The 27,939-nt window shown below is 43.7% G+C and overlaps 1 protein-coding gene across 9 annotated transcripts in view; it reads right to left on the reverse strand.

The window, feature by feature from the left end:
- The window catches only part of VIT (vitrin), a 117,395-nt gene that overhangs the window by 26,367 nt on the left and 63,089 nt on the right, over positions 1-27,939 (reverse strand). For 2 of the 9 annotated variants that reach the window (XM_063618149.1, XM_063618148.1), the window contains exons 6-11: positions 26,658-26,735; positions 15,318-15,374; positions 14,077-14,142; positions 7,374-7,418; positions 5,433-5,495; positions 1,543-1,690 (exon numbers count right to left, since the gene is read on the reverse strand). In XM_063618149.1, the coding sequence (XP_063474219.1) occupies positions 1,543-1,690; positions 5,433-5,495; positions 7,374-7,418; positions 14,077-14,142; positions 15,318-15,374; positions 26,658-26,735 (457 nt within the window). Of the gene's footprint in view, positions 1-1,542; positions 1,691-5,432; positions 5,496-7,373; positions 7,419-14,076; positions 14,143-15,317; positions 15,375-21,799; positions 21,995-26,657; positions 26,736-27,939 lie in introns of all 9 variants that reach the window. The other 7 variants (XM_055240696.2, XM_055240698.2, XM_055240697.2 and 4 more) reach the window with 7 other exon arrangements.

Genomic DNA, 27,939 nt, shown 5'->3' on the forward strand with positions numbered 1-27,939 from the left:
TTCGTATTATACTATAAACCTGGATATATACAAGCTTTTAAAGCAGCTATTTTTAATGCAAGATAACACACCAAGCATTGAGCCCCCCAGTAAAATTGACTAAGGACATTTGGCATTAAAACGCTTACGTTTCCTCTCTAGTAAAACCTGTCATCCATTGGCTATCTGTAAAAAGTAACACAGGAATGAAAATGGGTTGGCATTTTGAAAGCAAAAAATACCCCTTAAAACTGCACTTTTCTTATTTCAACTCAAAAACTTCAAGATAGATCACCTGAGCTTGAGAGGTGACATTTGCAGCAATGGGTTATTTTTATCTAATTGAGTGTGACTACATACAAGTGCCAGTTAACTCATCTATTAATTTTTCCTGACAGGAATAGAAGGTAGTATCAAATGTGTTATCAGAATTAAATTCTAAAAACACAAATGTTGTAGGTTCTTATGAAAATAAAGCATTTTATTTATTTCTCTTGACAACTTAAAAATAAATATTCATCTCTTTGATAGAACAACTTTGGTTAAAATGAAACCTCTGAAGGCGCTGGAGACCCCGTGGGTGTTGTCAGGTATGGATAGTTTTTCTTTTCAGGAGGGTGAGTAAGCTGTGACCGCAGCTTCTGAGCAACAGGCACCAAAGGTTATGATGGTTTCCACTTCCATCACACCTTCCACACCCACTGGTCCTTTGTAGAAGGCATGATACCCATCCTGCTCTCACTGATTCTTGGTCAAAAGGCTACCTATTTAAGATGTGTGTATAAATTTAAGATTATGCACGCTTGTTCTTTTGATTGTTTATCATCAATATCTGTATACCTGTTTCAGTGAGAAACCTATTCATATCTGAAATAAGAGTGATTTATTATGCCAAATAAAAGATTGAGACTGGATGTCAACATGAGCCCTCCATTTCTACCCTAAGTAAAATAATAGAGCAGTTTGGGGAAAGTCATCTAGGTGCTCAGCTGACTGATGGTGGCCATCTCTCTTCCCACCCATTCTTCCCCATTGCCTGGTGAGTTTTTCCAGTGCCAGTGCAGGGGCCTAAGGTTATTTGGAGAAAAGAGAAGATACAACCTAAAGCGCCATGTTCTCTAGGCGTCTAACCTATAGGTGGATAGGTTGTAGCACAGGGTGGAGTCCCTCAAACAAATGCTCTAATAGTCAGGGTTGAAAGCAGATGCAACCTTCTTGATCTACAGATGAGGAAACTGACAGAGAGGTGAAGGCCTAGCCCAAGGCCACACAGCTGGTAATTGGCTAAGTTAACACTCACACCCATCTCTCCTATTTTCCAGATAAATAAATATTCTTGAGTGCAAATGCCATCTACTTACAAGTGTTTTTTAATCTGTCCTTTCCTTCAGGAAGTCTCAGATTTCTTAAAGGCATCTGGATTGCTTCAGTTTTTTTTCATTTACATTTGCATTAGGGAAGAGAACAAATCTATGCTCAAGGACACGTTGGTAATATTTGTGGCATAAAATTAAGCACATGGCATGACTTCCTTTCTGGATTCAGAACATTAACTACACTTACCCATACTGGACAACACCCATCAGTGGACCCCCAGGGCCAATGTCAAGAGCTTGGGCAACTTCAGCCAGGAGCTGCTTCTGGATTCGGAATCGCCGTTTGCCAATGCTGGTGCTCCCATCAATTAAAAACGACAAGTCAATTTTGCAGTCTGCGGAATGGAAAAAGACTGTATTATTCTCATGATCTCTCACTGTGTTTACCTGGGCATCCTCTTGTTCCTCTTCCTCCATCAGAGCCCCCTGAGAAATGAAAAGAAAGGGAAAAAAAGGTAGTAAGATGCAGGGTATATTTATTTACATCCCACAGGGGTTTCCATGAGCACCAGGGTCTTGGACACTTGGGCTAGTCCTTATTTCCATAACTGTTTAAAACTCTATGTATCTGCCACAATTACGGGTTTCAGAAGCAGCGACGTCCTAGCCAAGCTTGGGAAGGCTGTCAATGGTTTCCTAGGCTAAGATCTTGTAAGTGCAGACTCCCCGTTGTGAGAATTCATCAAGACTGAGTCTCAAGAGCATGTGGCTTTTTGCTCTCATCCTAACTTTTTAGAAACAAGTGTTGGATTTTTATAAGGTGTGAGAGATCTGCAAGGCCAGCAGTGAGGGAGGGCAGGAATTATAGAATAAGAAATTGATATCAATCTTCTCCTTCATTTCCCTGGGCGAGGGAACCAAAGAAATTACCCACATATATGTATAGGATGTCAGCCCTTGTTCATGGCTATCATAGATTTTTTCCCTTTCTTTCTTTTAGTTGTGATGAAGACTAGAATAGTTATTCTGGCTTAGGATCTCTGGATCTCTGTGGATATATGAAGGTTATAAGAGAGGTAAAGGGATGGATGGGCTGCAAGCTCTTCTCACCCTTTCAAACATCAAAAGGAACTAGTGAAAAGTCACATAGGCTAATGGAAATTAGTGTTTCCTTTGCTGTACACAGGAATGATATCATCTTAGTATGATAAAACTGACTATTCAATGCTGATCAGAGGTTCTTATTGGGAGCTACAGATCCCTTTGATTAGTAAAAAGTGAAAAATAAATTATTTAACAGTCACAATTTAGAAGACAAAAATGTTTCAAAACAGAGCTCCATATAGGAAAAAAACAAACAAACAAAAAAAAAGAGAGAGTAAAGTTGGAAATTTCTAGGTTGGTGTATCCAAGAGGATACTGAGGCACTGCCTGTTGTGGGTGGGGAGCAGTGGCCAGACAGGCCTGCACCTCTCTAAGCTGCACACAACCACCCATGTTCTGTATGGTGCATTGTTGCCATAGAGCTGGAGTCTTCTCATTCTTCAGGAGGAGAAGCTCTGTAGGTGGAGAGGGTTGTTGCTGGTTTTAAAAAATCATTTTAAAGATGAAAGCAATAAATGAACATGAGTTGACAAAGTTTTGAGCAGAAGAATTGATGAGAAATATTTATTGCTGAGTGCTACTGCAGAACTGTGATTAGGAGAAAAGTTATACCTGAGAATGTGTTTTATTATCTTGCAGTGTTGCATGGCAATCAAAACCAGAGAAGTAGGAGACGACAGGGACCCGTCTGGGACTGGCTGACTTTGCTCCATCTAGAATCAGGGCACCTGTTTGTACCTTGGCTCAGTAGCAAACCTCAGAAGAAAAGCTTTTGCCTCCTGTCTGCCTGGGCATTCAGTGCCTACCAATTCATCCTTTTCAACTGGCTTCCTTTGTCCTTTGCTGTCCCCAAACTGCCTATACCAAAGCATGATCTTGAGATGAAGAATGAAAGAGGCAAATAAAGTCCAGAAGCAGACTTTTAAAATGCCACTAAAACCTGGGGTAAAGGAAAGGAGAAGCAGCGTGTGATTCCCATATGCAGCTTATCATGTTGTTGGTTCCCAAGCAAGGCCAATTCATTTTTTTTCTGGCGGGGCTTGCAGTGTGAATTGTTGCCAGCAGGTGGCAGTGGAGTTCTTTAGGGCTTGCCGCCTACTAGCACCTACAGTTTGCTAGACTCTCAGGCTCCACCCAAACCTATAGAGTCAGATGTGCATTTTAACAAGATCCCCAGGTGATTCCTGTGCACAGTAAAGTTGGAGAAGTAATCCTGAGGTGGAGTTTCCCTTCCAGATGTCAGCAGATTAGTTCAATATGCCTTTTGGAATAAAGTATTTTTGGGAACAAGTGTTAATTAGAGTAAGGGCCAAAGGGGATTTTCTTTTTACATGAATAAAGTACATGGATATTGTAGCATCTATTTTGATTCCTCACAGGCAGTTTTTTTCTCCTTATTTCTTACATCTTGAATTGTTTTCAGGATTAACGTATTCATCTTATAGTTAGGTCTTAAGAAAGTGAGCTGTTTCTCTATTTGCTTAATTCTCTTTACTCACTAGCCTGATGGCTGATACCACGGTTACCTTTGCTCCTCTTTTAAATGACAATGGTTCCAGCTCAGGGCATGTTTTGACTGAGACCCATGGCTTTCTTATATGGAGGTGAAAACATTCTGATCTGAAGATGCCAACATCAATGCTAACAGGTAGAATTGGGTTATGGAATGTTCAGTGTGAGCAATTTATTATGGCTACAGAAGAGGTCAGAGGTTGAAAGTCAAGGAAGAGAAAGTAAGATATAGTATCTATGGGAATCACTCTACCAATGTATTTAATTGCTTTAGTTTCCTTCAACATGGTACCATTTTATAGATTAATGCTTTGTGTTGTCCAATACATCAGGCCAGTGTTTCTTAACTCTGGACACATATCACAGTCATGTATATATCAGGGTTGCTAATGCAGCTTCAACAAATGAAGACTCCTGGGATTCACTCTGGACAGTGCTTCTCAAGGGTAAGTGTGCAAAGGAATCAATCACTATAGAACCAGCAGGTCTGTGTTTCTAACAAGCTCCCTGGTGATGCTGATGCTGATTCTGCTGGTCTCCAGACCACACTTTGGGTAGCAAGGTCTAGGGAGAACCTGATACAGTAGGTATGAGGCAGGAAGGTGGGCATCTTTAATAATGTCTTTAGGTGATTCTCATATGCAGCAAGGTTGAGCCTCACTGTCCATTGGTGGCTGACTAGTAGTGACTTTCTAGAGGAATTTGCAGGTGCTTTCTTTCCATACCTTGCAGGCTACTACTATGTCTTTCTCATTTTCCTTGTTTTTCTCTGGTTCTTCCTTTCTGATATCCTCAGGCGGTTTCTCCTCCACTTAGTGTTGTTCTCCAGGCTTAAGTCTTCTGTATCTTCTTACTTTACTCTGTCTCCCTAAGTCACATTTTCTGTTCTCATAGCCTCGGTTTCAAACCATAGCTCATCGTCTTACAACTCTAAATTTCTGATTGGGCTGTTCCTTCTGAATGTCAGACCTGGGTAGTCTTCTCTCCACCAGATCAAATGTCTCGAAGAAAATGATAGACATAAACCTGCTTCATCCCCAGTGCTCTTCACTGTAGTACCATTTACCTAGTCGCTCAACTCATCTTTAACTTCTCCCTCTCTCGAACCTCCACCTTCAATCTTATAGATTCTCCCTTCTCTGTATCTCTTGAATATGCCCATTTATCTTCGTTTCCACTTCCAACTCTGAGTTCTGGCCACCATCATTTGCACTAGACCATTGCCCCTGCCAACCTGCCCATCTCCTCCTTTTATCCTTCCTTGTCTTTCCATTCCATTCCATTCTTCACCCTGTTGCCATAGCGATGTTAAAACATTTTGATCCTCTCCCCCTCATGCACATAGACAGTTTATAGCCTTCAAAAGCTTCCCTTTCCCCTTAGAACAAGGTGTCAGAAGAGGGGAAATAAATAGATCCACGGTAGGAGAGAGGCAGGTTTGAGTGGGAGTGAGTGGGAAGAGAGGAGAGAGCAGTTCAGATGTCAAAGACACCGTGGGTTTCTAGTTGTCAATTAACTTACTTGGATCTCCCAGGGATACTGGCTCCAAAGACTGTGTGCTCAATTCCTCTTTTGGAACAAGTCCTGGAAAGAGCAGTAAAACTTTTGGTGACTTACAAGGACAGGAAGTAGCCGGCCTTACCCCATGGGAGGGGACATAATGTATATTCACACCCAGCTTGGGGGCTTGGCTTAAAGCTAACTGTGCTTTTCTTTACATTACCCCCATCCTGAGAAAAATAATAAATTAATATTTACTTACAGCCTATCAAAAACATAGTACTCTGCTGGGGGATTTGAAATCAGGAGACTTGAGTTCTGTTCTTGTTAATTTATTCTTTATTCTGAGCCTTAGTTTTGTTATCTGAAAGCGTTAAGCACTTGGCCATTGTAAATTATGTCTCTGTAAAATTCTGAAAATCTTGAGCCACAGAATGTGTCTTGTTCGAATAAACCTCCACCGTGCCAAGATCATGCAGGTCCTCAGTCAACATTTGGTGATTGAGACAATGAACGAAGATGAGTAAGGCACAAGGAGGACAATCTAATGAGGATTGGATGTGGACTGGAGGAAGACAGTTTATTTAAAAGTAACTCAAATAAGGCCGGGCGCGGTGGCTCACGCTTGTAATCCCAGCACTTTGGGAGGCCGAGGCTGGGCAGATCACGAGGTCAGGAGATCGAGACTACGGTGAAACCCCGTCTCTACTAAAACTACAAAAAAAAAAAAATTAGCCGGGCGTGGTGGCGGGCGCCTGTAGTCCCAGCTACTCGGAGAGGCTGAGGCAGGAGAATGGCGTGAACCCGGGAGGCGGAGCTTGCAGTGAGCCAAGATTGCGCCACTGCACTCCAGCCTGGGCTACGGAGCGAGACTCCGTCTCAAAAAAAAAAAAAAAAAAGTAACTCAGATAAGAGGGCTTGGCTTAAAATGCAACTCCTCACTCCCAGGTGTTTGAGACTAGAAGTAGAGATGCAAAAAGGTTTCATGCTCTCAGAAGCTGTGTGTGTGAGTTGCATTTCAGCCTTGGGGAAGGGGGTGTCTTTAGAGCCATTTACATAGGAGCCAAGTTCATAAATATACCATTTAAAGAAATAAAGACAATAAAAGCGAATCCTTTTACGCTTGTTAACACAAATGGGCTTCCCAGGCAGAGCACGCTTACAGCACCGGAAGTGAGTTTCCCCGTTTTTAGAATGCCCGGAAGTTCCGGGATTCCCCGGAGTGGAGGAAGGTGCGGGGGTTTTTGCTCGCGCTTGGCTGCAGTGCGCTTTCTACTGGCTTGTTATTTTTTCCAGTTTGCAGAGCACATGATTTCATCCTTCCGTTAAAGGTCAGCTAGCTCATCCCATTTCCTCACATCATTTTAAACATTCACTTTGGGTGTCTAACAGCATTTCTCAGCCAGGAGCCTGTCGTGGAAACGCCCCAAGACTGCGCTGGAGGAAGGGGAGAAGTAAGTCCAGAGGCGGAGTCCTCTCCTTCACCTCCTTCTTCCCCCTACCAGTACCATCTTCCCTCCCATGAAGAGCTGGAAGGTCTTGTTTGTTGGAGTTTCAAATATTTAATGTAGTAGGCAGCAAACAACACCCATTCTTGTGAAGGGAAAACCTGAAAGCCATTTTGCAAAGGAGGAAATGGAGTTGGAGGAAGTTAAAGTGTGCTGCCAGATGGAGTGAGGGTCCAAACCCATTTCGAGGGTGGGAAACTAGCCCCCTTCTGGCTTTTTGTCTTCACGTTTCCTCTCTCCCTTTTGTTATCCAATATTGCTCCTTACCCCAGGCCTCCCTAGGGAGGGAGTTTCAATGTGCCGTTTGTAGGACCCTTAAATCAGAGGCGGGAGCCATTAGAAATCCTAGGCTAGCGGAGGCGCGGCCGCTCTGCCAGTTGGATTATTAGACTTAGTTCTGCTATCCTGTGCATCTTGATCCACGCGTGGCTGAGAGGTTGGGCTGTATAATTACCTTCATCTAAAAGGACCGATCCAGGTTTCCATGAGTCCATCTCTCCTGATTTTCAAAATTGAAAAGAAACAAACTTGTTACTTAAACCAAACCAGCAGAAACTCTTGAGCGAATTGCCGGGATGATAAGGTTTCCCAATTGTGTCCGAAAGTTCAATAAAGGAACAGAGGGCCAGAATTTTGGATGAAGCAACCTGAAATCTGCATGATTTTTTAAAATCTGAAGCTCTTGAAGTCAAAGGCATAAAATCTTTACCAGTTTCTTTTTCATTATGCACCAGGAATCTTGGAATAATGGGAATCCTCGGATTCAAAAGGAACTAAAAGTTCATCCACTCCAAACCACCTCCCAACCTGTTTTTGCGACATCCCTGGCCCTTGAGTGGCTGGCTAGTGCTTGAATACCTCCAGAGACAGGGGATTCATTACATATTCAACCAAAGTAGTAGATTCCTTCTTGCACTATTGAGACTGAATCTTTTGCCCTAAATCCTTTCCCATCTATCCACACATCCACACTTATTAAGCACTCACTATATGCCTAATATCGTTCTAGGTACATTTCTCCCACCTGTTTGAATTCCCTTCCTTGGAACTACACTGAACAAATATGACCCCTTCAGGTAACAGGCAATCCGCTTATTTCCTGAGATTCTGCTTCTCACTGTGTGACTCAAGCAGAATAAAGGAAAGTAGCACCTGGACCTATATGCAGTAAGATGTTTAATGGCCTTCACCACAAACTGGTGCTAATGAAGTAGAAGGGGTGGAGGGGAGGGGGAGAGTCTTACCCAGTAATCTATGATTTTTTTGGAAAATCATGGCTGAGAAGGGCTCAGGGGCAGCACAGATGTGTCAGGAAGCCTTATAACACAGAAATGGCTGTTTCCCTTTCTTTCTGCCTCTCTCCCTCCTTTCCTCTCTTTTCCATGTCTCCCCTCCCTCCCTCCATCCCACCCTCCCTCCTTCTCTATTTTAGCTCAGAAAGTTGAGAGCATGATCAACTATTTTATTTCTTAAAGGCTATCAGCTTTTCTGCCAGCTGAAATTACTAACACACTGAAAAAAAGGTGATATTTTTCTTTATGTGATGAAGATGCCAGACAGTTTTGAAAGGCAATCTGTTATTGCACATTCTGGTTTAATGGTGAGACCCGAGTTTAATCTAGTTCAGTCATTAAGCAGGTGTGTGACCTTGAGCTAGTCACATACCCTTTGTGAGCCTTAATTTCTTTGTAAGTAATATAAGCAGATTGGGCAAGATAGTCTCCACATTCAAAATATTTATGACATGCTTAAACATTCTGATCAAGAACATTCTGCTTCTTTAGCCTTATTACTTTATCGCCACCTACTGGTGAAAATATGCACTGTACCCTTTTCCTTAAAAAATGTGCTGCTGGCTTCCCTCACTTTTTGCCCAAGGCTTGCTTCCTTTCTTTTCTTCTGATGCATTCTTGAATGTCAGGAAGATTAGGATGCTGGGTGCTCTATTACTTTATCAGGAGATAAACAGTCCCCCAACATCAGGGATTTCCAAGCCTTTTGCTGCTGTCCTAGAAGTCTGTCCTTATATTCATGCCACTTTCAGTTTGTTTGGGACAAGTTTGAACCAAATTACATTCATCCAAAAGCCAAAGGCTGAAAGATATTTGGACAGCTGAGACTTGGTGTTTTTTGGACTCAGTAGTAATGAGAAGTAAATTTATGAGAACATTTGTATTCTGGTGTCAAGGAGGAACAGGGTGGTATCAAGAAAAAAGACGTCAGAAGCCCATCCTGGGTCAACCAAAGACCAACTGGGAGCCTGGGGGGCTCACTTACCTTCTTTCCGGGTTTGCCTCCAGTTTTTTCCAGTGTAGGGTTGTCATAAAGACTTTCCCTACACTGTCACATGGAGGAGACTCGAAGGAGGTAAATGTGTATAAAGTCACTCTGAAAAGGGTCACTCTTAGAAAACCAGGGAATTATTTTTGTGTTTTTGTGACAATTCTTGCTTGGTCATCTCGTAGATACAGTCAGGTCTAAAAGAAGTGTTGGTTCTAATACTGTATGTTCTCACTTACAAGTGGGAGCTGAATGATCAGAACACATGGTGGGGAACAGCACGTGCTGGGGCCTGTTGGAGGGTTGGGAGGTGGGAGGAGGGAGAGCATCAGGAAGAATAGCTAATGGATGCTGGGTTTAATACCTAGGTGATGGGATGATCTGTATAGCAAACCACCATGGCACACATTTACTTACATAACAAATCTGCACCTTTGGCACATGTACCCCTGAACTTAGAATACAAGTTGGAAATTAAAAAAAAAAAAAGGTGTATTATTCTGAATGATTTCTGGGGTAAAAATGTAGAAGCCACTGGTGTTTATGGAGAGCTTGCTTAGTGTCAGGCACTGACTGAGCACTTTCTACGTATTAAGTCACAACCATCCAGTGAGTTAGGTGCAGCTATGATCCCATTTTACAGGTGAGGAAACTCATGCACAGGGAGCGGCAGAACAGAGCTTTAAGCCCAGGCGGGCAGGCTCCAAAGCCTACCCTTAATCACCATCTGTTTATCACACATGAGGAGGAGTCATCATCGCTTCAGCATCTCAGGGTACTTGGTTAGGGCACTGAAGAGCTGGGCCTGGCCCAGCCACCTGCAACTCATGCTAATGTAGTCAAGTCTTCAAAAGGGCCCAGAACCATCCCTGCTCCTAAGACTGTGGTGTGATCTTGGTGCTGGTTCCAGCTCCTTCTGTTCCATCTAGAAGTTACCAACAGGGGACCCAAGCAGGAGCTGCAAACATGGCCCTTCGGGCTCTCAAATTTTATAAGACAGAAGCCCAAGGGTCCCTTCAGCTCCCTCGTTTCTTCCCAGTGACTCCCCTGGGGTGTAGTTTTTAGGAGGAAGTGGCTCTGAAAGGCAGCAGGGATCTGGTCCAGCAGAATTTCTAGGCTTCCCTTCGCTTCGCCTGGCTTCATGTCCCAAGGGCTGCACTTTCCCTGGAGAGCTGCTTCTTGCTGTACTGAAGTGGGGAGCACTAAGAGGGTAGGGTGTTGCAGCTGTGCCCAGGGTGTCGCCATGCTGGTAGCACATCACACAAGGACTCTCAGAGAAGGCTGAGGACAGTCTGGGGTCCTGGGCGTAAGCCATCATGCTAACAAAGCGTCAACAGTCCCAGGTTTATAAATGTGCTACCATCTAAGCTCTGTGTGGGGTATTTTTTGGGAAACCTGGCAGCCTTTTCTCTTGGAAACATTAACTCCATGGTTAGGTTTCCAGACCAGTGAAGCTTCTTTGACTCAAACACAGCTCATGGTACCAAGAAGCCAACCAGCATAAAGATGGTTCTGAGGAAAAGCCACTGGGTTTTAACTTGAATTATCGGGAGCCTACCACCCCTGCCTCCTCCATACACCAGGAGTAGCCTGCCCCAACTCCCAGAACTGTGGTAGGAGGGGTAAGGGCTGGCAGTCGGGGACGCAGTGTGTAGGAGGCAGTGGTGTTGCTGGTGACTCTGGAGTAGGAGAGTGTGGGGCCTGTGAAGGCAAAAGCCCCAGCAGCATAATTCTAGAATTTGAAAATAATTGATTCGTGTTTGTAGCTCTAATGCACAGCACAGTATCTGACATATGGTATGCTCAGTACATTTTTAAAAAATTAAATAACAGATCCCCTCCATATGAGAGCTTCAGCTTAAATGGGGGGTACATGAATTTATATCTGTGGCTGAAGGCATAGTGGGAGAGGGTGGCAGGAATCACTCATGGGTGACAACTGGTGTCCTGTAGGAAGGAGGATGACAGCATCATCAGGTCCACCTGTAGCTGCTTGTGTCTGGGTTGATCTAAACACAAAGGAGGTATTTAGTGCGGATCGCAGAATTTGGTTGCCCCGTGTGATATATTTTTACCAGTAAAGGGAATGGAGACAGGTGGCACGTTTATCCATTTTTCAGATGACACAAAGATTACAAGGATGTTAACACATTAAATGACAGAACTAATACTCAGGAAGATTGCAGCAGACTAAACGAAGGAAGGATTTAATCGAGATATGTGATTTTCCAGTGTGGGCTTCAAAAACTCGGTTGTATCAAGACGGGATTGAGGTGACCTGCTTCTACAGAGATATGTGATAAAAAATCCTGGCGACTTTAGGTATTGCAAGCTCAGTAGGAGATGAGCCAGTGGTGAGACAAGGCTTACCTCAAATGGAAGTTGGGATGTTTTAGCGGGAGCAGAGTATTGAGGACTAGAGAGGCAATTGCCTGGCACACTACCCTGGCAGCACTGTGTTCTGCTCGGGGTGCCCTGGTGTATGAATTATTAATAGTCTATAGCATAGTTAGAGGGTGTACTGCCAAGTCATGGAAAGACCTATTGGAGGGATTAAAGGAATATCCTGGAAAAGATGAGATATAAAAAAAGACATGAAGTGTAGCTTCATGTATTTGAAAGGCTCTCTAATTTAAGGCACTCTCAAAGGTTCTCAGCCTTTTTATGCCCTCAAAAATTGTCAAAGACCCCAAAGAACTTTAGTTTGTATGAGTTATATCTATTAATTTTTATCATTTAGAAATTACAACTATGCATTTTCTCATTTGAAACAGAATACTAACTGGCAATTTATTTAACTATTAATTTACTTTATTTTTACTTATTTTATTTTATTATTTAATTTTAACTTTAATTTTTATTTTTTTGAGACAGAGTCTCGCTCTGTCTCCCAGGCTGGAGTGCAGTGGCGCGATCTCGGCTCACTGCAAGCTCCGCCTTCCAGGCTCACGCCATTCTCCTGCCTCAGCCTCCCAAGTAGCTGGAACTACAGGCGCCCACCACCACGCCCAGCTAATTTTTTGTATTTTTAGTAGAGACGGGGTTTCACCGTGTTAGCCAGGAAGGTCTCCATCTCCTGACCTCGTGATCCGCCTGCCTCGGCCTCCCAAAGTGCTGGGATTACAAACCTGAGCCACTGGGCCCTGCCATTTTATTTTTTTTGAGACGGAGTCTCACTCTGTGACCTAGGTGGGAATGCAGTGGTGCCATCTCAACTTACTGCACCCTCTGCCTCCCAGGTTTAAGTGATTCTCCTGCCTCAGCCTCCAGAGTAACTGGGATTACAGGCACACACAACCGGCTCATTTTTGTATTTTTAGTAGAGATGGGGTCTCACCATGTGGGCCAAACTGGTCTCGAACTCTTGACCTCAAATGATCCACCCACCTTGGCCTCCCAAAGTGCTGGGATTACAGGCATGAACCACCGCACCTGGCTAACTATTAATTTACTTCAAAGTGACAATAGAATTATTATATTTTAACGTAAGTGTTAATTTTTACTGAAAAATAACTGTTTTCTAAAACCAAGGGTTCCGTGAGAAGAGTGGCAAATGTCTCCAATGTCTATCATAATGAAGATAGCTGGAGTCTGTTGTCAGCTCCTGCAGTCAGTTGTGATATGTTGTTTTTGTTGAAATATGTGGAGAAAATCTGTCCTCACAACAACATGTAGTCAGAGAAGGGAAGATGTCACAGAATCTCTGAAAGCAGGGTCTTTGGACCACACTTTGAGAACCACTGGTTTAGACAAATTAGTAATGAGGAGCTGAAGTTCTGAATAGTTACGTCTAAGAGTGCCACCCACCAAATGAAGGGGCTGGGAATTCTCTACCACTTGAAGTTATTCGATACAGGGTAAAGGCCTCTGTCTGGCACACCATAAGTGATTCATTTTTAGGTGAGAAGTTAGACCAGATGTACTTTATACACTTCTTTCCAATTCCATAATCTGACGATTTTATGGCTGAGGAACTGGGCAGCTTGCCTTGTATACATGACTGCATCTGAGATGAGAGTTGGTCGAAGGATATCTAAGAACTCCAGATGTTCTTACCTGCCTTTACTCAGGGTGTGCAAATGGCTTCCTCCCCCTGTAGGAGCCATAGTGGAGCTTCATAGCTAGTCTAGGTCTGAGCCCCTAGAGGGTGTTGGGGGAGTCCTTTAAGTCAGGAAGACTCTGAGAGTTCATGGGAGACTCTGAGGCACTCAGAGCAAAGTTGCAGGGATGATTGTGAGAAGAGAAGCAGCAGAAATTGGGTAGGATTTGAAGGTAAAGGAACATCTGTGTGGGTCGAGACAGACTGGCATTATTGGGAGCATAAAGGAGAATGGAGAAGAAACAGAGAATCCCAGAGCTATAGAATTGGAGGATGGTAAACTCAGAAAAAGGGAATGAGGCCAAATACATTCAGCAGAATACAGCCTTGAAACAAACCCAACATTGTCAGGCAGTAAAAAATCGAAGATGCAAATCAGGTAATGTGCCTCCTTGCCAACGATCCCCCATGCCATATCCGAACCACGTGCTGTATCTGGGTATTTGTGCTTTAACCTGGAGGCCTGTCTGAGGATGGGCCTGGTAGGTGCAGAGAGGTAAAGAGGCTGCTTAGTGGGGGAACCTCTTGAGGAGACATAAAGTAATCACAGCCCTTGGATGTCTTCGTTGACAAAGATTTTCTCTTTGATGCACTGAGAACAGATCGATCAAAGAGACATTTTCTCGAGGTTAAAATATCTTAGCATGCTCCCAAACTCTGGTGACCTGAAGTTGAGCTGCAGAGGCCAAGAACAAGTGTGTGGGGAGGTCCTTATATTTGCAAAGTGCCACAGAGCAAATTCCCAGGGAGCAGAGATGGTAAGCAGTGGGCAGCTTACCCAGGCTGACATCCACTCCAACAGGTTTCTGGAAGGCAGCTCCTGAAGGATCTTGCCTTTGGATACCTGAGGGGATTACACAGGGTCAGCTGATTTACACACAACCAACAGGCTGCTTTCTTTCCTTATTTTGCCCCCTGGTGAAAATTACCTTAGTTCAGATTTTCCTTGGAAGTCGGCCGAGCTCTGTGTGCCTGGCTGTACTTTTGGGGGTTGCAGAGGAGGTGAAAATCTTGGCCAAGGGGACAGGAGGAAACAGTGCCCCACAGCTTGGCCTCCTGAAGAGTCCCACGAGTCTGTAGAGGCCTAAGATGGTTTGGAGTCCTTGCCCTGGCCAGTGTTCTCATTCTCAAGCCTTTTTGTCCAGGACAACAGCATGTGCACTGGCAAAGGTGCAATTGTGAAGCTCATAGAAACTGCTCGCCCTGACCGGAGGAGCCCGTGGGGTCCCTGTTCCTATCCAGTAGCAAGCAAAACAGAAGCTACAGTTTCCAAGAACATGCGGAGAGTGGATGAGTATCCCCCAGCAGGGGGGAGACCTGAACACCCCCTGACTGTGGGTCTTGGCTTCTGATCCTAGTGCCCTGTGGCTTCAGAGGGAATGGTATTCTTCCATCAAGTCTATCAGCTCATAAACCGGGCCATGAGTAGAGTTTGTGGAAACCATCAAACCCTGCTAGATTTTCCTTTCTAATCTCTGCAGGCCTTAACAGTGCTGCAGAGAAGAGAATTTGCTGGATTACTAGTTCTTCGGCCAAACCATACAGAAATGAAGACAGCCAGGGGCATTTCAGAATTCACAGGTGAACTCCCAGGAAGAGAGAATGTATTTCTGTCCCCCGTGGCATAGAATTACTCAGGCAAAAAAGAGGAAAAAAAGGCTCTTTCCTGGGAGATGATACAAATTTCCCTTCGTGTTTTACCGTAGTTCCTCAAAAATAAGCCCCAGAGTGTCCCTTTTCAGGTCTGTAAGAGCCGGGTTACTGAATCCTGAGACATTCCTATCACAACCTCTACAGACTCGCTTCAAGGGAACGGAGAGTGGGTCAGGGCTTTGCTTACTTAACTACTTCTTTACATGTTTTATTACAAGTTGGGCCCTTGAGCGGTATCTTCTGTTGGCCTAAGTAGTTTAATAGTCCTTGTCCAAATCTAAATTAAATGGCGAAGATGTGGAGAGGAACCCCATGTAAACAAGCTTAACTTTCATCAGTGGCTGGAAGGGGAGTTTAAGGTCTTACCTGGATCAGCTCCAGGCCTGTTTTGGCTGCTTGTGTAGGTGGTAGTGGACCAGAGATCTGTAAGGACATTTGACTGGTCAGAGCATGAATTTTATTTTAATTAATTAATTTATTTATTTATTTTTGAGTCAGAGTCTCGCTGTATGCCCAGAGCTGGAGTGCAGTGGCACAATCTCAGCTCACTGCAACCTCCGGGTTCAAGCGATTCTCCCACCTCAGCCTCCCGAGTAGCTGGGATTACAGATGCGTACAACTAGGCTTGACTAATTTTTTATATTTTTAGTAGAGATGGGGTTTCACATGTTGGCCAGGCTGGTCTTGAACTCCTGACCTCAAGTGATCTGCCTGCCTCAGCCTCCCAAGGCATGAGCCACCGCATCCGGCCAATAAATTTTAACTGAACTGTTCTCATTCTTTCCATGATCCAACCTAGCAAGACATTACCAAGGTCGGAAACAAGGTGAAGCTCTATATTTGGGCAGTCTGTACCTGCCTTGGAAGAGGAATTCAAATGGAAAAAAAAAAAAGTATTTAACTTAAAACACCAATTAAAAACTACAGGTAATAATAACCTTCATATTTCACAACTATCAAAGTATCTTTTAGTCAAATGCCATATTTCTTTACACTTCATTATTCTTACAATAATTCTCTACTGTGCCACTCATGGGGAGGTTGAAGTAATCCTTCAGTAGAAATGTCACTTAACATTCAGCAATTTGCTTAAGCTGCATTCACATGGTATTGATGCAAATAGCATTAGCTTTTCGTCATTTTTAGAGGTACACAATGGGTTATCCTTAATTACTCTGTGAGCGAAGGAAACACACTTCAACATTCATTATTTATTGAGCAATTTCTCTAAAGCAAGGTTTTAAAAGGGAGAAGGGAGATAAAGCATTCTGTTAAGAGAAATGCAAAGCCTTTGGAAGGGGAAGAGAGGCACATAAAACCCAGCTGAGGGAAATAACCAAATGTCATGGAGGGGAAGAGCAAGAGGGCATGGAAAAAAATATCAATTTGTCTTAGAACTGAATCTATCCAAAATCAGCTTTTGACTCTTTTTGTCTGTGTTCCAATCATTTGACACAATTTCAAAGTAGGTTTCTTTGTTTGTTTGTTTATTTTTTGTTTTCAGTCAGGCTCTCACTCTGTCCCCCAGGCTGGGATACAGTGGTGTGATCATAGCTCACTGCAGCCTTGAACTCCTGGGCTCAAGTGATCCTCCTGCCTTGGCCTCCCAAAGTGTTGGAATTAGGGAGGCATGAGCCACCACGCCCAGCCTCAAAGCAGCTTTATTTCCTGTTTAATTATACAGATAACATAGGCTTACTGTAAAAATAAGATGATATACTATGCATGGTAAGCAATCACCTTTTATCCTCTAGCCAGCAGTTACTGGTATACACTTCTGGCATACAGACTTGTATCGCTTTTTCTGTGGGATGTTTATGCTGTCAGGTACAGCACACGTTGCAAAAATGAGATTGGTTCCCATGCTGTTTTGTAGCCTCCTTCTTTGACTGAATGATCTGCCCCAGGCCAATTCTCTTGTGGCACTAAGCGCACATATTTCTCAACATTTTACTACCTGTATAGTAACTTCTTTAACCATTCTTCTAGTGATAAACAATTAAATTATCTCCTTTAAAAAATTATGAACAGCATCCGTGTTCATGCTTCTTCTCACCCCGGGTTGATAATTACCTTAGGTTATATTCCCGGAAGTGTGAATTCTGGGTCATTTCTCCACACTCTCATCCAAACTGTGTATTATTGATTTCCAATGAGAGTTGCTGAGAAATGATATTTTGTTGTTTAATTTGTAATTGCTTGATTCCTGGTGAAGCTGAACATCTTTTTTTTTCTTTTTCTTTTTCTTTTTTTTTTTGGGGGGGGACAAAGTCTCACTCTATTACCCAGGCTGGAGTGCAGTGGCACGACCTTGGCTCACTGCAACTTCTGCTGCCCGGGTTCAAGCGGTTCTCCTGGCTCAGCCTCCTGAGTAGCTGGTATTACAGGTGCACACCACCGTGTCTGGCTAATTTTTGTATTTTTAGTAGAGATGGGGTTTCACCATCTTGGCCAGACTGGTCTCGAACTCCTGACCTTGTGATCTGCCCGCCTTGGCCTCCCAAAGTGCTGAGATTACAGGCGTGAGCCACCGGGCCCAGCAAAGCCAAACATCTTTATAACAATGTTTTTTATTGGCCATTTGTAGTTCTTCTACTGTGGCTTGCCTAGTTATGACCTTTCCCCATCTTCCTTTTGGAATATTTGTCTTTTTCTTACTATTTATAAGACTGGATTTTAAGAAAAGCCTTCTCCAGATACCTTAAGGAAGATAAGCGTTCACTGGTGAGATAAGGGTTGGTAAGGGAAACTGTATGTGGAAGGAATGAGCAGTGATAGATGCTGGCCTCTCTTCCTGCCTCCAATTTCACTTTCTCCCGCTTAGCGGCCCTTGATCAGAAGGTGGAGCCCAGGGTAGAAAGGTGAAGGATCTCAGTCATCGCTATTCCCTGCCACTAGGCGGTGCTCTTCTCCCCTCCCTGCTCTACCCTTGGTTGTGGACAAGTTCACTTGGTTGTGGACAAGTTCAATGCTAGCTCAGCTGAGGCAACCATGGCATGTCTTGAAATGAACCTGATTAAGAAAACAAAGGAAGGCACAGCCACTCCACCTCCTTAGCCTGTGGTAGATTCACCCAGACCTATAGCTGAACCTGGAGGGATTTTCCGTCTTTTCCAGAACTCTTTCCTAAGCATGTCTATAGATCTGGCTCTCCCGGCTTCCCCCTCTGTCCCTGGGGATGCCATTGTCCTTGGCCTTTCCCATGAAGAACAGCCTCCTTCCTGCACCTGTAAGAAGTCTCTAGGCCGAGTGCCGTGGCTCACGCTTGTAATCCCAGCACTTTGGGAGGCCAAGGCAGGAGGATCACGAGGTCAGGAGATCGAGACCACAGTGAAACCCCGTCTCTACTAAAAATACAAAAAAATAGCCGGGCATGGTGGCGGGCGCCTGTAGTCCCAGCTACTCCGAGAGGCTGAGGCAGGAGAATGGCGTGAACCCGGGAGGCGGAGCTTGCAGTGAGCCGAGATCGCGCCACTGCACTCCAGCCTGGGCGACAGAGCGAGACTCCATCTCAAAAAAAAAAAAAAAAAAAAAAACAGAAGTCTCTATTGCTATGGCATTCGGCTTCCTTACCCCCAGCCTTGACTCACTCCCTTCTGTCTTGCTGGTGTGTACATTCGTGGGTCAGCTAAGGGGCCATGATGCGGCCTTGGTGTTCAGACCCAACTTCCACCTGCATCAGCTCCTCTGCATGGGCTGGAAGAACCCCTGTCTCTTCCTGCTATGTACTTTCCGCTCTCCCTTGAGCCCTCTCCAAGTTCCCATGTCTTGTCTCAGAGGCAGATCTTGATCCCATTGTGGAGTACAAATGACTCACAGACCCCAAACGCAGGTAGCTCCTGTTTTGGCTACATACTGTTCAGGTGCCCTAAGCTGAAGCGACTTGCTGCAGGGATCTTGATGGGATGTGTTCATCGATGTAGCCCAGATTTAGAACAGTGCCTGACACATAGTGGGCATTCAATAAAACATTTGTTGAATGAATAAGTGAATTAGGTTTTGCTTGAACACCCTGTCCACAACCAGTTCTAGAACCTTTTGCCTACAGCCACATATATAAGAGGAAAAATCTTTAATAAGTGCAATAACAGCAGCTCACTTGTCTATCACAGTATAAGGAGATTTGCTTTCCAATTTTTGGCCCATTTGAAGGAAAAACATGACTTATCTAAATATTATTTAATATAGTTGAGCTGAAATATCACAGCAAATATCTATAGCCTTAAGATAGCATTCATGAAAGTCAATTGGCTGCCTAGTGCTGGGGAGGAGAGGTTAGAGGAAATGAAGAGTAACTGTTTATGAGCACGGGATTTCTTTTGGGGGATGAAAATGTTCTAGAATTGATTGTGGTGATGGTCACACAACCCTATGAATATATGAAAAACCATTGAATTGTACTTTAAATGAGTGAATTGTATGGTTTCTGGAAAGTATCTCATGAATACTTTTATTTTAAGAAGACATAAGCAATTAAATATTAATTTTCACTTCTTTTTAGGCCTTCAGAAACTCCTTTGAGTAGGCAATACAACTTTTAAAAAGCTCTCCCCCCTCCCCCAGTTTGGTTCCTATCCCAGCAATTGTGGTGCATGCTGCATGGATTGCTTGCTCCAAGCATTTGTCTAGCAGTATGTGGATCACCATGGAAGTGGGCGCTGGATGAGGATGAAGAAGGAACAGTGATGGGCCGGGAGGCTGTTGTCCAAAGCTCCTGTTCCCAAGCCAGGAATAATGAAGCTTTGCCAGGTTAGGAGCCACTACTTCAAGTTTCTTAGGTTTTCCACAAGCAGAGCCCAACTTGCAACAGATTTCCAAGCTCCCAGCATAGCCAAATAAATATGCCACATGTTTAATTATATGTGTTATATAAGAATTTAAAGTCCTCTAAGGAGAAAACAGGAGCAAACAACTAACTCAGATACTCAAAAATCTTTGAAAGAATCAAGGCGTCTGAAGTCAAGAACCTGAAATTTTAGAAAGGAGAACTTCTGGCTACAGAACCCCTGTTAACCCTTGCCATCCAGCATCCTTCCTGTTTCTCTTTTGCTGTCAAGTATTGTGCACCTGTGTTAATATTATCCTGAGTTAAACAGGAACAGAATGGTGGAGGAGTGTTTGATGTATTTCAGAACACCAAAAATTCTTTTTGCGGTATTCTTATTTTGGGACTTTATATCGTAGCTTCTTCAATGAGTCATCCATAAAATAGCATAATAATAATTCTTATTTCAAAAAGTTATTGGGAAGATTAAATAAGATAATACATGCAGTACGCCTGGTACATGGAATATATGTACTACATGCATTCTGTTATTTATTATTAATTCAAGAATAAGTCAGCTGTGCTGAGCACCGTTTAATTTTGCCATACCAATTGTGCCAAGATGTGCTCTGCCTGGCCCTGGGGTGTTCATTTTTGGCAGGGATGCTCCCGTGCAAGGAAGAGGAGAGCCAGGCTGCTGGAGTTTGAATTCCAGCCCTGCCACTTCTCAGCTGCTATGTAGGCTGGAACCAGTTTCCTCACTGCCTTACTCCTTGGTTTCCTCATCAATACAATGGATTATTGAAATTGGAAGTCATAAATCTACTTCATAGGGTTGTTATGGAGGATTCAATAGGCTAATAATTGTAAGGTGTTCAGAAGATGGGCTAGCACATTCAAAGTGCTGGTTTGCATTTTTATTTATTTATTTATTGAAACAGAGTCTCTTTCTGTCACCCAGGGTGGAGTGCAGTGGTGCGATCTCGGCTCACTGGAACCTCCATCTCCCAGGTTCAAGTGACTCTCCAGCCTCAGCCTCCCAAGTAGCTGGGACTATAGGCACGTGCCACCACATCTGGCAAATATTTGCATTTTTAGTACAGATGGGGTTTCACCATGTTGGCCAGGCTGGTCTTGAACTCTAGGCCTCAAGTGATCTGCTTGCCTCAGCCTCCCAAAGTGCTGAGATTACAGTCGTGAGCCACCGCGCCTGACCTGATTTGCATTTTTAAAATAAAAAGATGGATAGGTAGGTAGCTGGCCTCTGCTATGGGAGTGGGGAGGGGGAAGGGTCATGCTATGTGGCAGTAGTGACTGGAAGCTGGAGGTGAGCCTGAAAAGAACAAGTCCCATGCACTTCCTCCTGGAAGGAAAAAGTGGCACTAGGTGGGAAATATTCAGAAAACATTGCTAGGACAATAGTGGAACTCCAGCTGCAGAAGTTTTCGCCCCCTTGCTAGAAAAGTTCTAGAAGTGAGATAGATACTTATTAACTTAGGATGGTGTAGATATAAGTCTGTGCAGAAACGAGATCAGATGATCAGATGGGCTCTTTAGGCCCTATTTGATGTAGTAGGAGATGAAGTCCATAAACTGGACCTTGATAAAACCTTCAACATGATTTGAGCAATGGGTAAAAGTAGTAAGACAAAAAGCCATCAGAAAAGGAACAAAAATGTTAGCTATCTGACTTGTCCTAAAGGGATTCTTTTGGTTTTGTTTGCTTTTAATATTTGAAGACTTCCAAGTCTGTACCGTTCGTCACTTAAAAACCAATAACAACAACAATAAACCCCAACAATGTTTACATAGAAATCTACCATCCCTTCAGCTGAGCTTTTGGAGAAATAAGGATTTTGCAATGGGGAAGTATTCTATCTTCAGAAGTACGGTGACAGCAGTCCTATTTTTGAATCTACATCCTCCCTTGAATCTAGGAGGAGGACACAGTCACATACCCCTGGCCCAGTTCTCCAGTGCTCCCCATTCACCCAGCCCAATAGATGCTCAGACAGAGCTGTTATTCTAAAAGCCCAATTTCCCATTTCCTTAGCACAAAGCAACACATGGTCTACCTACTGACCCATCTCCTGGCTCCTGTGGCCCACAGGCTCTGGTCTGGGGATGCTGGTAGTAGAAGCAGCAGAAGGGAATGGCCTTGGCAACATGGTGGTGGGGGTGGCCACAGCTACAGTGACAGCCAGAAGCTGCATCAAAGTGACCGGCTGTGCAGTTGTCTCTGGAATGGGTGGCCTCTGATAGGCTTTTGTGGTCTCACCTGTAAGAAAATGGAATTATACCAGGGCCCACAAAATAACCTGTATGCTCTTATAGAACTAGAAATAAAATAAATGTTGATTGAACACTAGCTATGAGCACAGAGCTGTGCTAGCCATGGTGAAGGGTGAAACCCAGGTAACAGCCACATTCTTGCCTGAAAGAATGTATGCTCTCAGAGCAATCACTCAATCAACCAAAGATTCAATAGCAATAAAATAAATGACAGGTCAAAACTATAGCAACATAGAACATAGACAAGGCAGAACATGATTAATTAATTGCTGAATTAATTTGCCTGGCACCACTAGCAATGGTTTATGTACATATTTTTTTGTTTTTGTTTTTGCTGATTTGATTCGCATTGGCCTTGGAATAGAAGATAGAAGGTACATTTGGGGCTTTCACTATGACTTATTCTCAGAGAATGCATTTCAGATGTTCTAGTTTAGATTGGTTCATGACTGGTCAACTCCTCTGGGCCCCAGTTTCCTCATCTGTAAAATGGGGTAATAGAACTAACTGGATGGTAAGGATCATCCAGATTCTACATTTTTTTTTTCTTTTTTGAGACAGGATCTTGCTCTGTCACCCAGGCTGGAGTGCACTGGCACAGTTATAGCTCGCTGCAGCCTCGAACTTCTGGGGTACAGTGATCCTCCCACCTAACCTCCCAAGTAGCTGGGACTACAGGTGCAAGACACCATACCTGCCTAATTTTTAAATTTTTTTTGTAGAGAAAGTATCTTCCTGTGTTGCCTAGGCTGGTCTTGAACCCCTGGCCTCAAACAATTCTTCCATCTCAGCTTCCCAAAGCTCTGGGATTACAGGTGCAAGCCACTGTGCTCGGCCTAGATACTGCTTCTAAATGGTGCTCTTCATCCATATGTGATGATTTAGATCACTTCTCTCCTTTTAAACACCGCTGTAGTTGGCTCCCTATAAAGCAAGTCTCAGTTTGTTAGTGCTCTGAGAATATCTCTGAAGGTTTAGAGCAAGGGGACAAGTGGCTACCCGCTGGACATTGGAGTTTGTCTTGAGAACTGTGGGTTCTCAGGGAGACACACAATGGCGCCCAAAGTGAACAGCTCCTCAGTCCTGGGAAGGAACAACCCACTGTTGCTTGTGCCTGCTGGGCCCCATTGGGGCATGCCAGCTTCTGTCCCTGTGCACCTGTATCAGCTGCTAGGGCTGCTGTAACAAACTACCACAAACTGGGTGGCTTAAAATGACAGAAATGTATTCTCTCACGGTTCTGGAGGCCAGAAGTCAGACATCAGCATCACTGGGTCAAACTCAAGGTGTCAGCAACACTGAGCTTTCTCAGGAGGCTGTAGGGTAGACTCTGTGTCTTGCCTCTTCTGGTTTCTGCTGACTGCTGGCATTCCTTGGCTTGTGGCCATGCCCCTTTAGTTTTCAAGGCCAGCATCCTCAGTTGTTTCTCTGCCCCGTCATCATATGACCTCTGATATGGCTTGGCTCTGTGTCCCCACCCAAATCTCATCTCAAATTGTAATCCCCATAATCCCCACCTGTCAAGGGAGGGACGAGATGGGAGGTGATTGGATCATGGGGGCGGTGTCCCTCATGCTGTTTTCATGATAGTGAGTGAGTTCTCACAAGCTCTGATGGTTTTATAAGGCAGTTTTTCCTCTCTCTCTCTCTCTCACCTGCTGCCATGTAAGACATGCCTGCTTCCCCTTCTGCCATGATTGTACATTTCCTGAGGCTTCCCCAGCCATGTGGAACTGTGAGTCAACTAAACCGCCTTTGTTTGTAAATTACCCAATCTTGGGTAGTGTCTTTATGGCAGTGTGAGAACGAACTAATACAACCTCCTCCTCTATGGATGTGAAATAATCTCCCTCTGCCTTCCTTTTACAAAGATGCCAGTGATTGCATTTAGAGTCCACCTGGGGAATCCGGAATACCTGCCCCCTCACGATCTCAGGATCCTTAATTTAATCACATTGGCAAAGCCTCCTCACATTTTTTCCGTATAAGGAAACATTCAATGGTTCCAGAGATTAGGACATGGATATCTTTTCGAGGTTGTTTTTCAGCCTACCACAGCATCCTAGCTCTGGCCTTAACTCTGCTTGGGGTTGATACATTTTTGTTACACAGCACAGCAGACCAAGGAGATAACATCTGAAATAAGAAGGTGCTTCTGTCTTGGTGGGAACCATCCACCTTCCCCTTTGACATTGTACAACATCCGGGAATATAGTGCCAGAATCAGTCCTGGACAAGTGATGCAGACAAATGTGTGGTGGGGTGTTTAGACCCACCGCCAACACCAGCACCTGCTCATTTCCCCACCCTGACTCTGTCGTCTTCTGCAGGAATCACAGCACTGACTTAAGACAGCAGGTCAGCAAACCGTATTCCTGGAATCGGGTTGGAATTCAGCCATTCGGTCTGCTCTTGCAGGCATTAGCTGGTCAAGGTAGGAAGCCGATCTTTCAATTGCCTTGTTTCTTGCTAAGTTGGTCACCTTTAAATCTGCCCGTAGCGTGTGCCAGACAAATCACTAAAGAGCTTGGAGCAGCCTCCTTCAAGCCATCCTCAGGCAAAACTGAATCTGCCTGATTTATGACATTTCCATTATATTAAAGAGTTTGAGCTTTCATAACAAGTACTAGGGAAGTTTCTAATTTCTTGAAAGTACTTCTCTGTCTTACCCTCTGGTAAATGCTACCATGCATTATTGCCTCTTTAGGGAGATGCAGACCCAGGTTTGACCTACTTCATCTAGGGAAAAGCCATTTAACAAATCCACTTGTATATTTTATGAAATAGGATGTAATTAATAATTTGGAAAGAAACATACATAAATTGACAATCTGTTTTACTTGTAAATTATTCATGAAACTGCAATGTACTAAAAATAAAACTTCTACTTGCAAATAATGAACACTTTTTGCCACCTAAAACTTATTATATATTGAAAATCTGAATTATCTTTTTGTCACACCATTGGCTGATCCCAAGGCTGCTGACCATCTCAGTCTGCCTTTGCTAAAATTGATTTGCTAGAGAAAGGCTCAAGATCCTGAGTGCAGTCTTCGTATCACTTGCTTATAATGCAGATGCTTTCAAGTGTATCATAAATTCAACTAACAGCCATGGGCTTCCACGGGCTTCCATGGGCTGTTGTTTTTGCCTGCTCTCCTTCATGGATTAGAACTGTCTTTAAGAGGGAAGATACACGCCTGTAATCCCAGCACTTTGGGGGGCCGAGACGGGTGGATTACCTGAGGTCAGGAGTTTGAGACCAACCTGACCAACATGGAGAAACCCCATCCCTACTAAAAATACAAAATTAGGCGGAGGTAGTGGCACATGCCTGTAATCCTAGTTACTCCAGAGGCTGAAGCAGGAGAATGGCTTGAACCCGGGAGGCGGAGGTTGTGGAGAGCCGAGATCATGCCATTGCACTCCAGCCTGGGCAACAAGAGCAAAACTCCCACTTTGGGAGGCTGAGGCTGGCGGATCATGAGGTCAGGAGATGGAGACCACGATGAAACCCTGTCTCTACTAAAAATACAAATATTAGCCGGGTGTGGTGGTGGGCGCCTGTAGTCCCAGCTACTCGGGAGGCTGAGGCAGGAGAATTGCTTGAACCTGGGAGGTGGAGGTTGCAGTGAGCTGAGATCGCGCCACTGCACTCCATCCTGGCAACAGAGTGAAACTCCGTCTCAGAAAAAAAAAAAAAAAAAGAAAATCTAGAATGATGGTTTAGAGAGGGGTTTCTGTTTGATGCAGGGTAATTTATTTAACTTCTCTGTGCTGCATTTTCCTCAGCCAGAGCAATAGTATAGGCCGATGGTGGTCTACCGTGATTAAACGCAATGATCAGGTAAAATTCTTGGAATGATGCCTGGCATACAGCAAATGCTCAATAAATGCTAAGTTCTACTACTATTCTTAAACCATGTTCACCTTAAGTACATGAATAGAACCTGAACTATCAGGCTCATAATGTGTTAGCTAGCCTATCAAGTTTCTGGAAGCAATGCAAAATCCCATTATAAAGTGACTCACAGTTTCTCTTTGTGTGGGAAATCAAAAGACCTCTGGAGACACAATAATGCATAGTACAGTTCTTGATTTAACACAGAAACCTGGAAAAAGGTATTTTCTTGGCCTGAGGTCTACCGACACCCCCTTTTGTGGTTCACTTGGAAGCTGAGTTGGCACAACCTTGTAGACAGTGTTTTTTTGGCCTGGGTTATTTGGATGAGCAGCTTGCTGTTATCACATAAACCACCTCGTTCTCTTTGCTTCTCTTCATTTCATACCTAAGTAGATACAGCCTTTTTCCTTTTAGCTGCCAGGAAACATTTCCGGACAGAATGTCATGTCATTTTCTAAAGTAACAATACAATAAAACTCAAGGCAACAGTCAATCTGAATGAAAATGACACAAATATAGAGACACAATCTCAGAATTGCAAAAACAAAAAATAAAGCTTTCACTCTTCAGCCCCAGCCATCTGATCTCATTGATTTCTGTGCCCATGTTCCTGGCATCTGTTAAAATATTGCCAGAGCCAGTGGAGCTTGACCGGTTAAGATGTTAATTTCTCCACTATCTCCCAAAACACATCGCATGTTTATGGACTCAGAAGGTTTAGATTCAATCACACGTGAGCACTTGCCTGCTTGGGCAACTGGGCTTTTGGATGATGAGTACGTAAGAGCTGATGGGTAGGTTACACCCTTTTTGGGTTTACTCTCTGCAAAAAAAGAAAAAAAAAACGAGATTTATTTCTAGAGCTAGAGGTTTTAGATGGTTCTGTACTAAGTTGACTCCCTCCTTTCAATTTATCTCTCTTCAGTTCAATAAAATCAGTCTCCCTCACGCTGAATTGTTGATTACAACGAGAATGTCAAGTGGCATTTTGTTTTCCTGTACAGCTTGTGTTTTATTACTATTAGAATGGAAGCAACAAAATCTCCATGATTCACAGTTGCTTAACATCAGCAATCCTTCTTTCACAAGATGTGACATGGAAGTGAAGGTTTTCATCTGTGTGGCTTCGAATGTTTAATTATATCAATAGGTGAACGGGAAAGCCTTCCACATGCTGTCCTTTGAGATGATGGAGTGCTCCGGTCATAGGCTCACTTTCACAGACCCTGTGGGATTCATTTGAATTTCATAGCAGTAGAAAAACCTAAAAGTAGGTAAATATAGGTCAACCTTGAAAATAACCATGTATTGCTCACCCGGGAGGAGACACGGTAGCTAGCAGGCAAGGAGGAGGAATGGTAATGTCTATTAGGGAAAAAAAAAAGCATAAAAAAATTGCCAAAGTCTTCTTCTGACCATAAAGGAATGCCTGAAATTCCACCATATGGTCTTTGTCCCACAAGTAAAGTGAGAATGCCCCTGGAATATAGTAAGCCCCCTGAAGATAAGTCATTTGTCTGACTTGGTAACTGTTGAATTTTCAGAGCTCAAAGCAATTTTTTCCTGGCATAAAGTAGTTGCTCAAGAAATATGTATTCAGTGGGGGAATATCTTAAAGCTTAGATCTCTGTTAAAATTAAAATACCTTGGTAGGGGTACTACCTATTAGCCAATATTACATCTAGTAATGAAAGCATTTCTTCTCCCATCTGGAGGGAATACTTTTACAGGATGTGAAGATGGTAAGCAGTGTTGCACAGAGAACCTAGGTGGGTGGAGGAGGATCTAGGGCACTATCTTGCCAACCATCCTGCTGGCACAGGGATCGTAGGGTCATGAAGCAGAAAGAATAGCAGGGTCTAGGGAAGAACCTAGGATTAGGAGTAAGACAATCTACGTTTCTGTTTCTATTTTACCTTTAATTAACTGCCCCAACCTTTGAGGCTCTTGTGTTTTCATTCAGAAAACAGGAATAATGACATAGCCCTACTTACTACACAAAGTTGTACACATATAATGGAAAAAAT

The sequence above is a fragment of the Symphalangus syndactylus genome, chromosome 14, assembly GCF_028878055.3.
Source record: "Symphalangus syndactylus isolate Jambi chromosome 14, NHGRI_mSymSyn1-v2.1_pri, whole genome shotgun sequence".
NCBI classification, from domain to species: Eukaryota; Metazoa; Chordata; class Mammalia; order Primates; family Hylobatidae; genus Symphalangus; species Symphalangus syndactylus.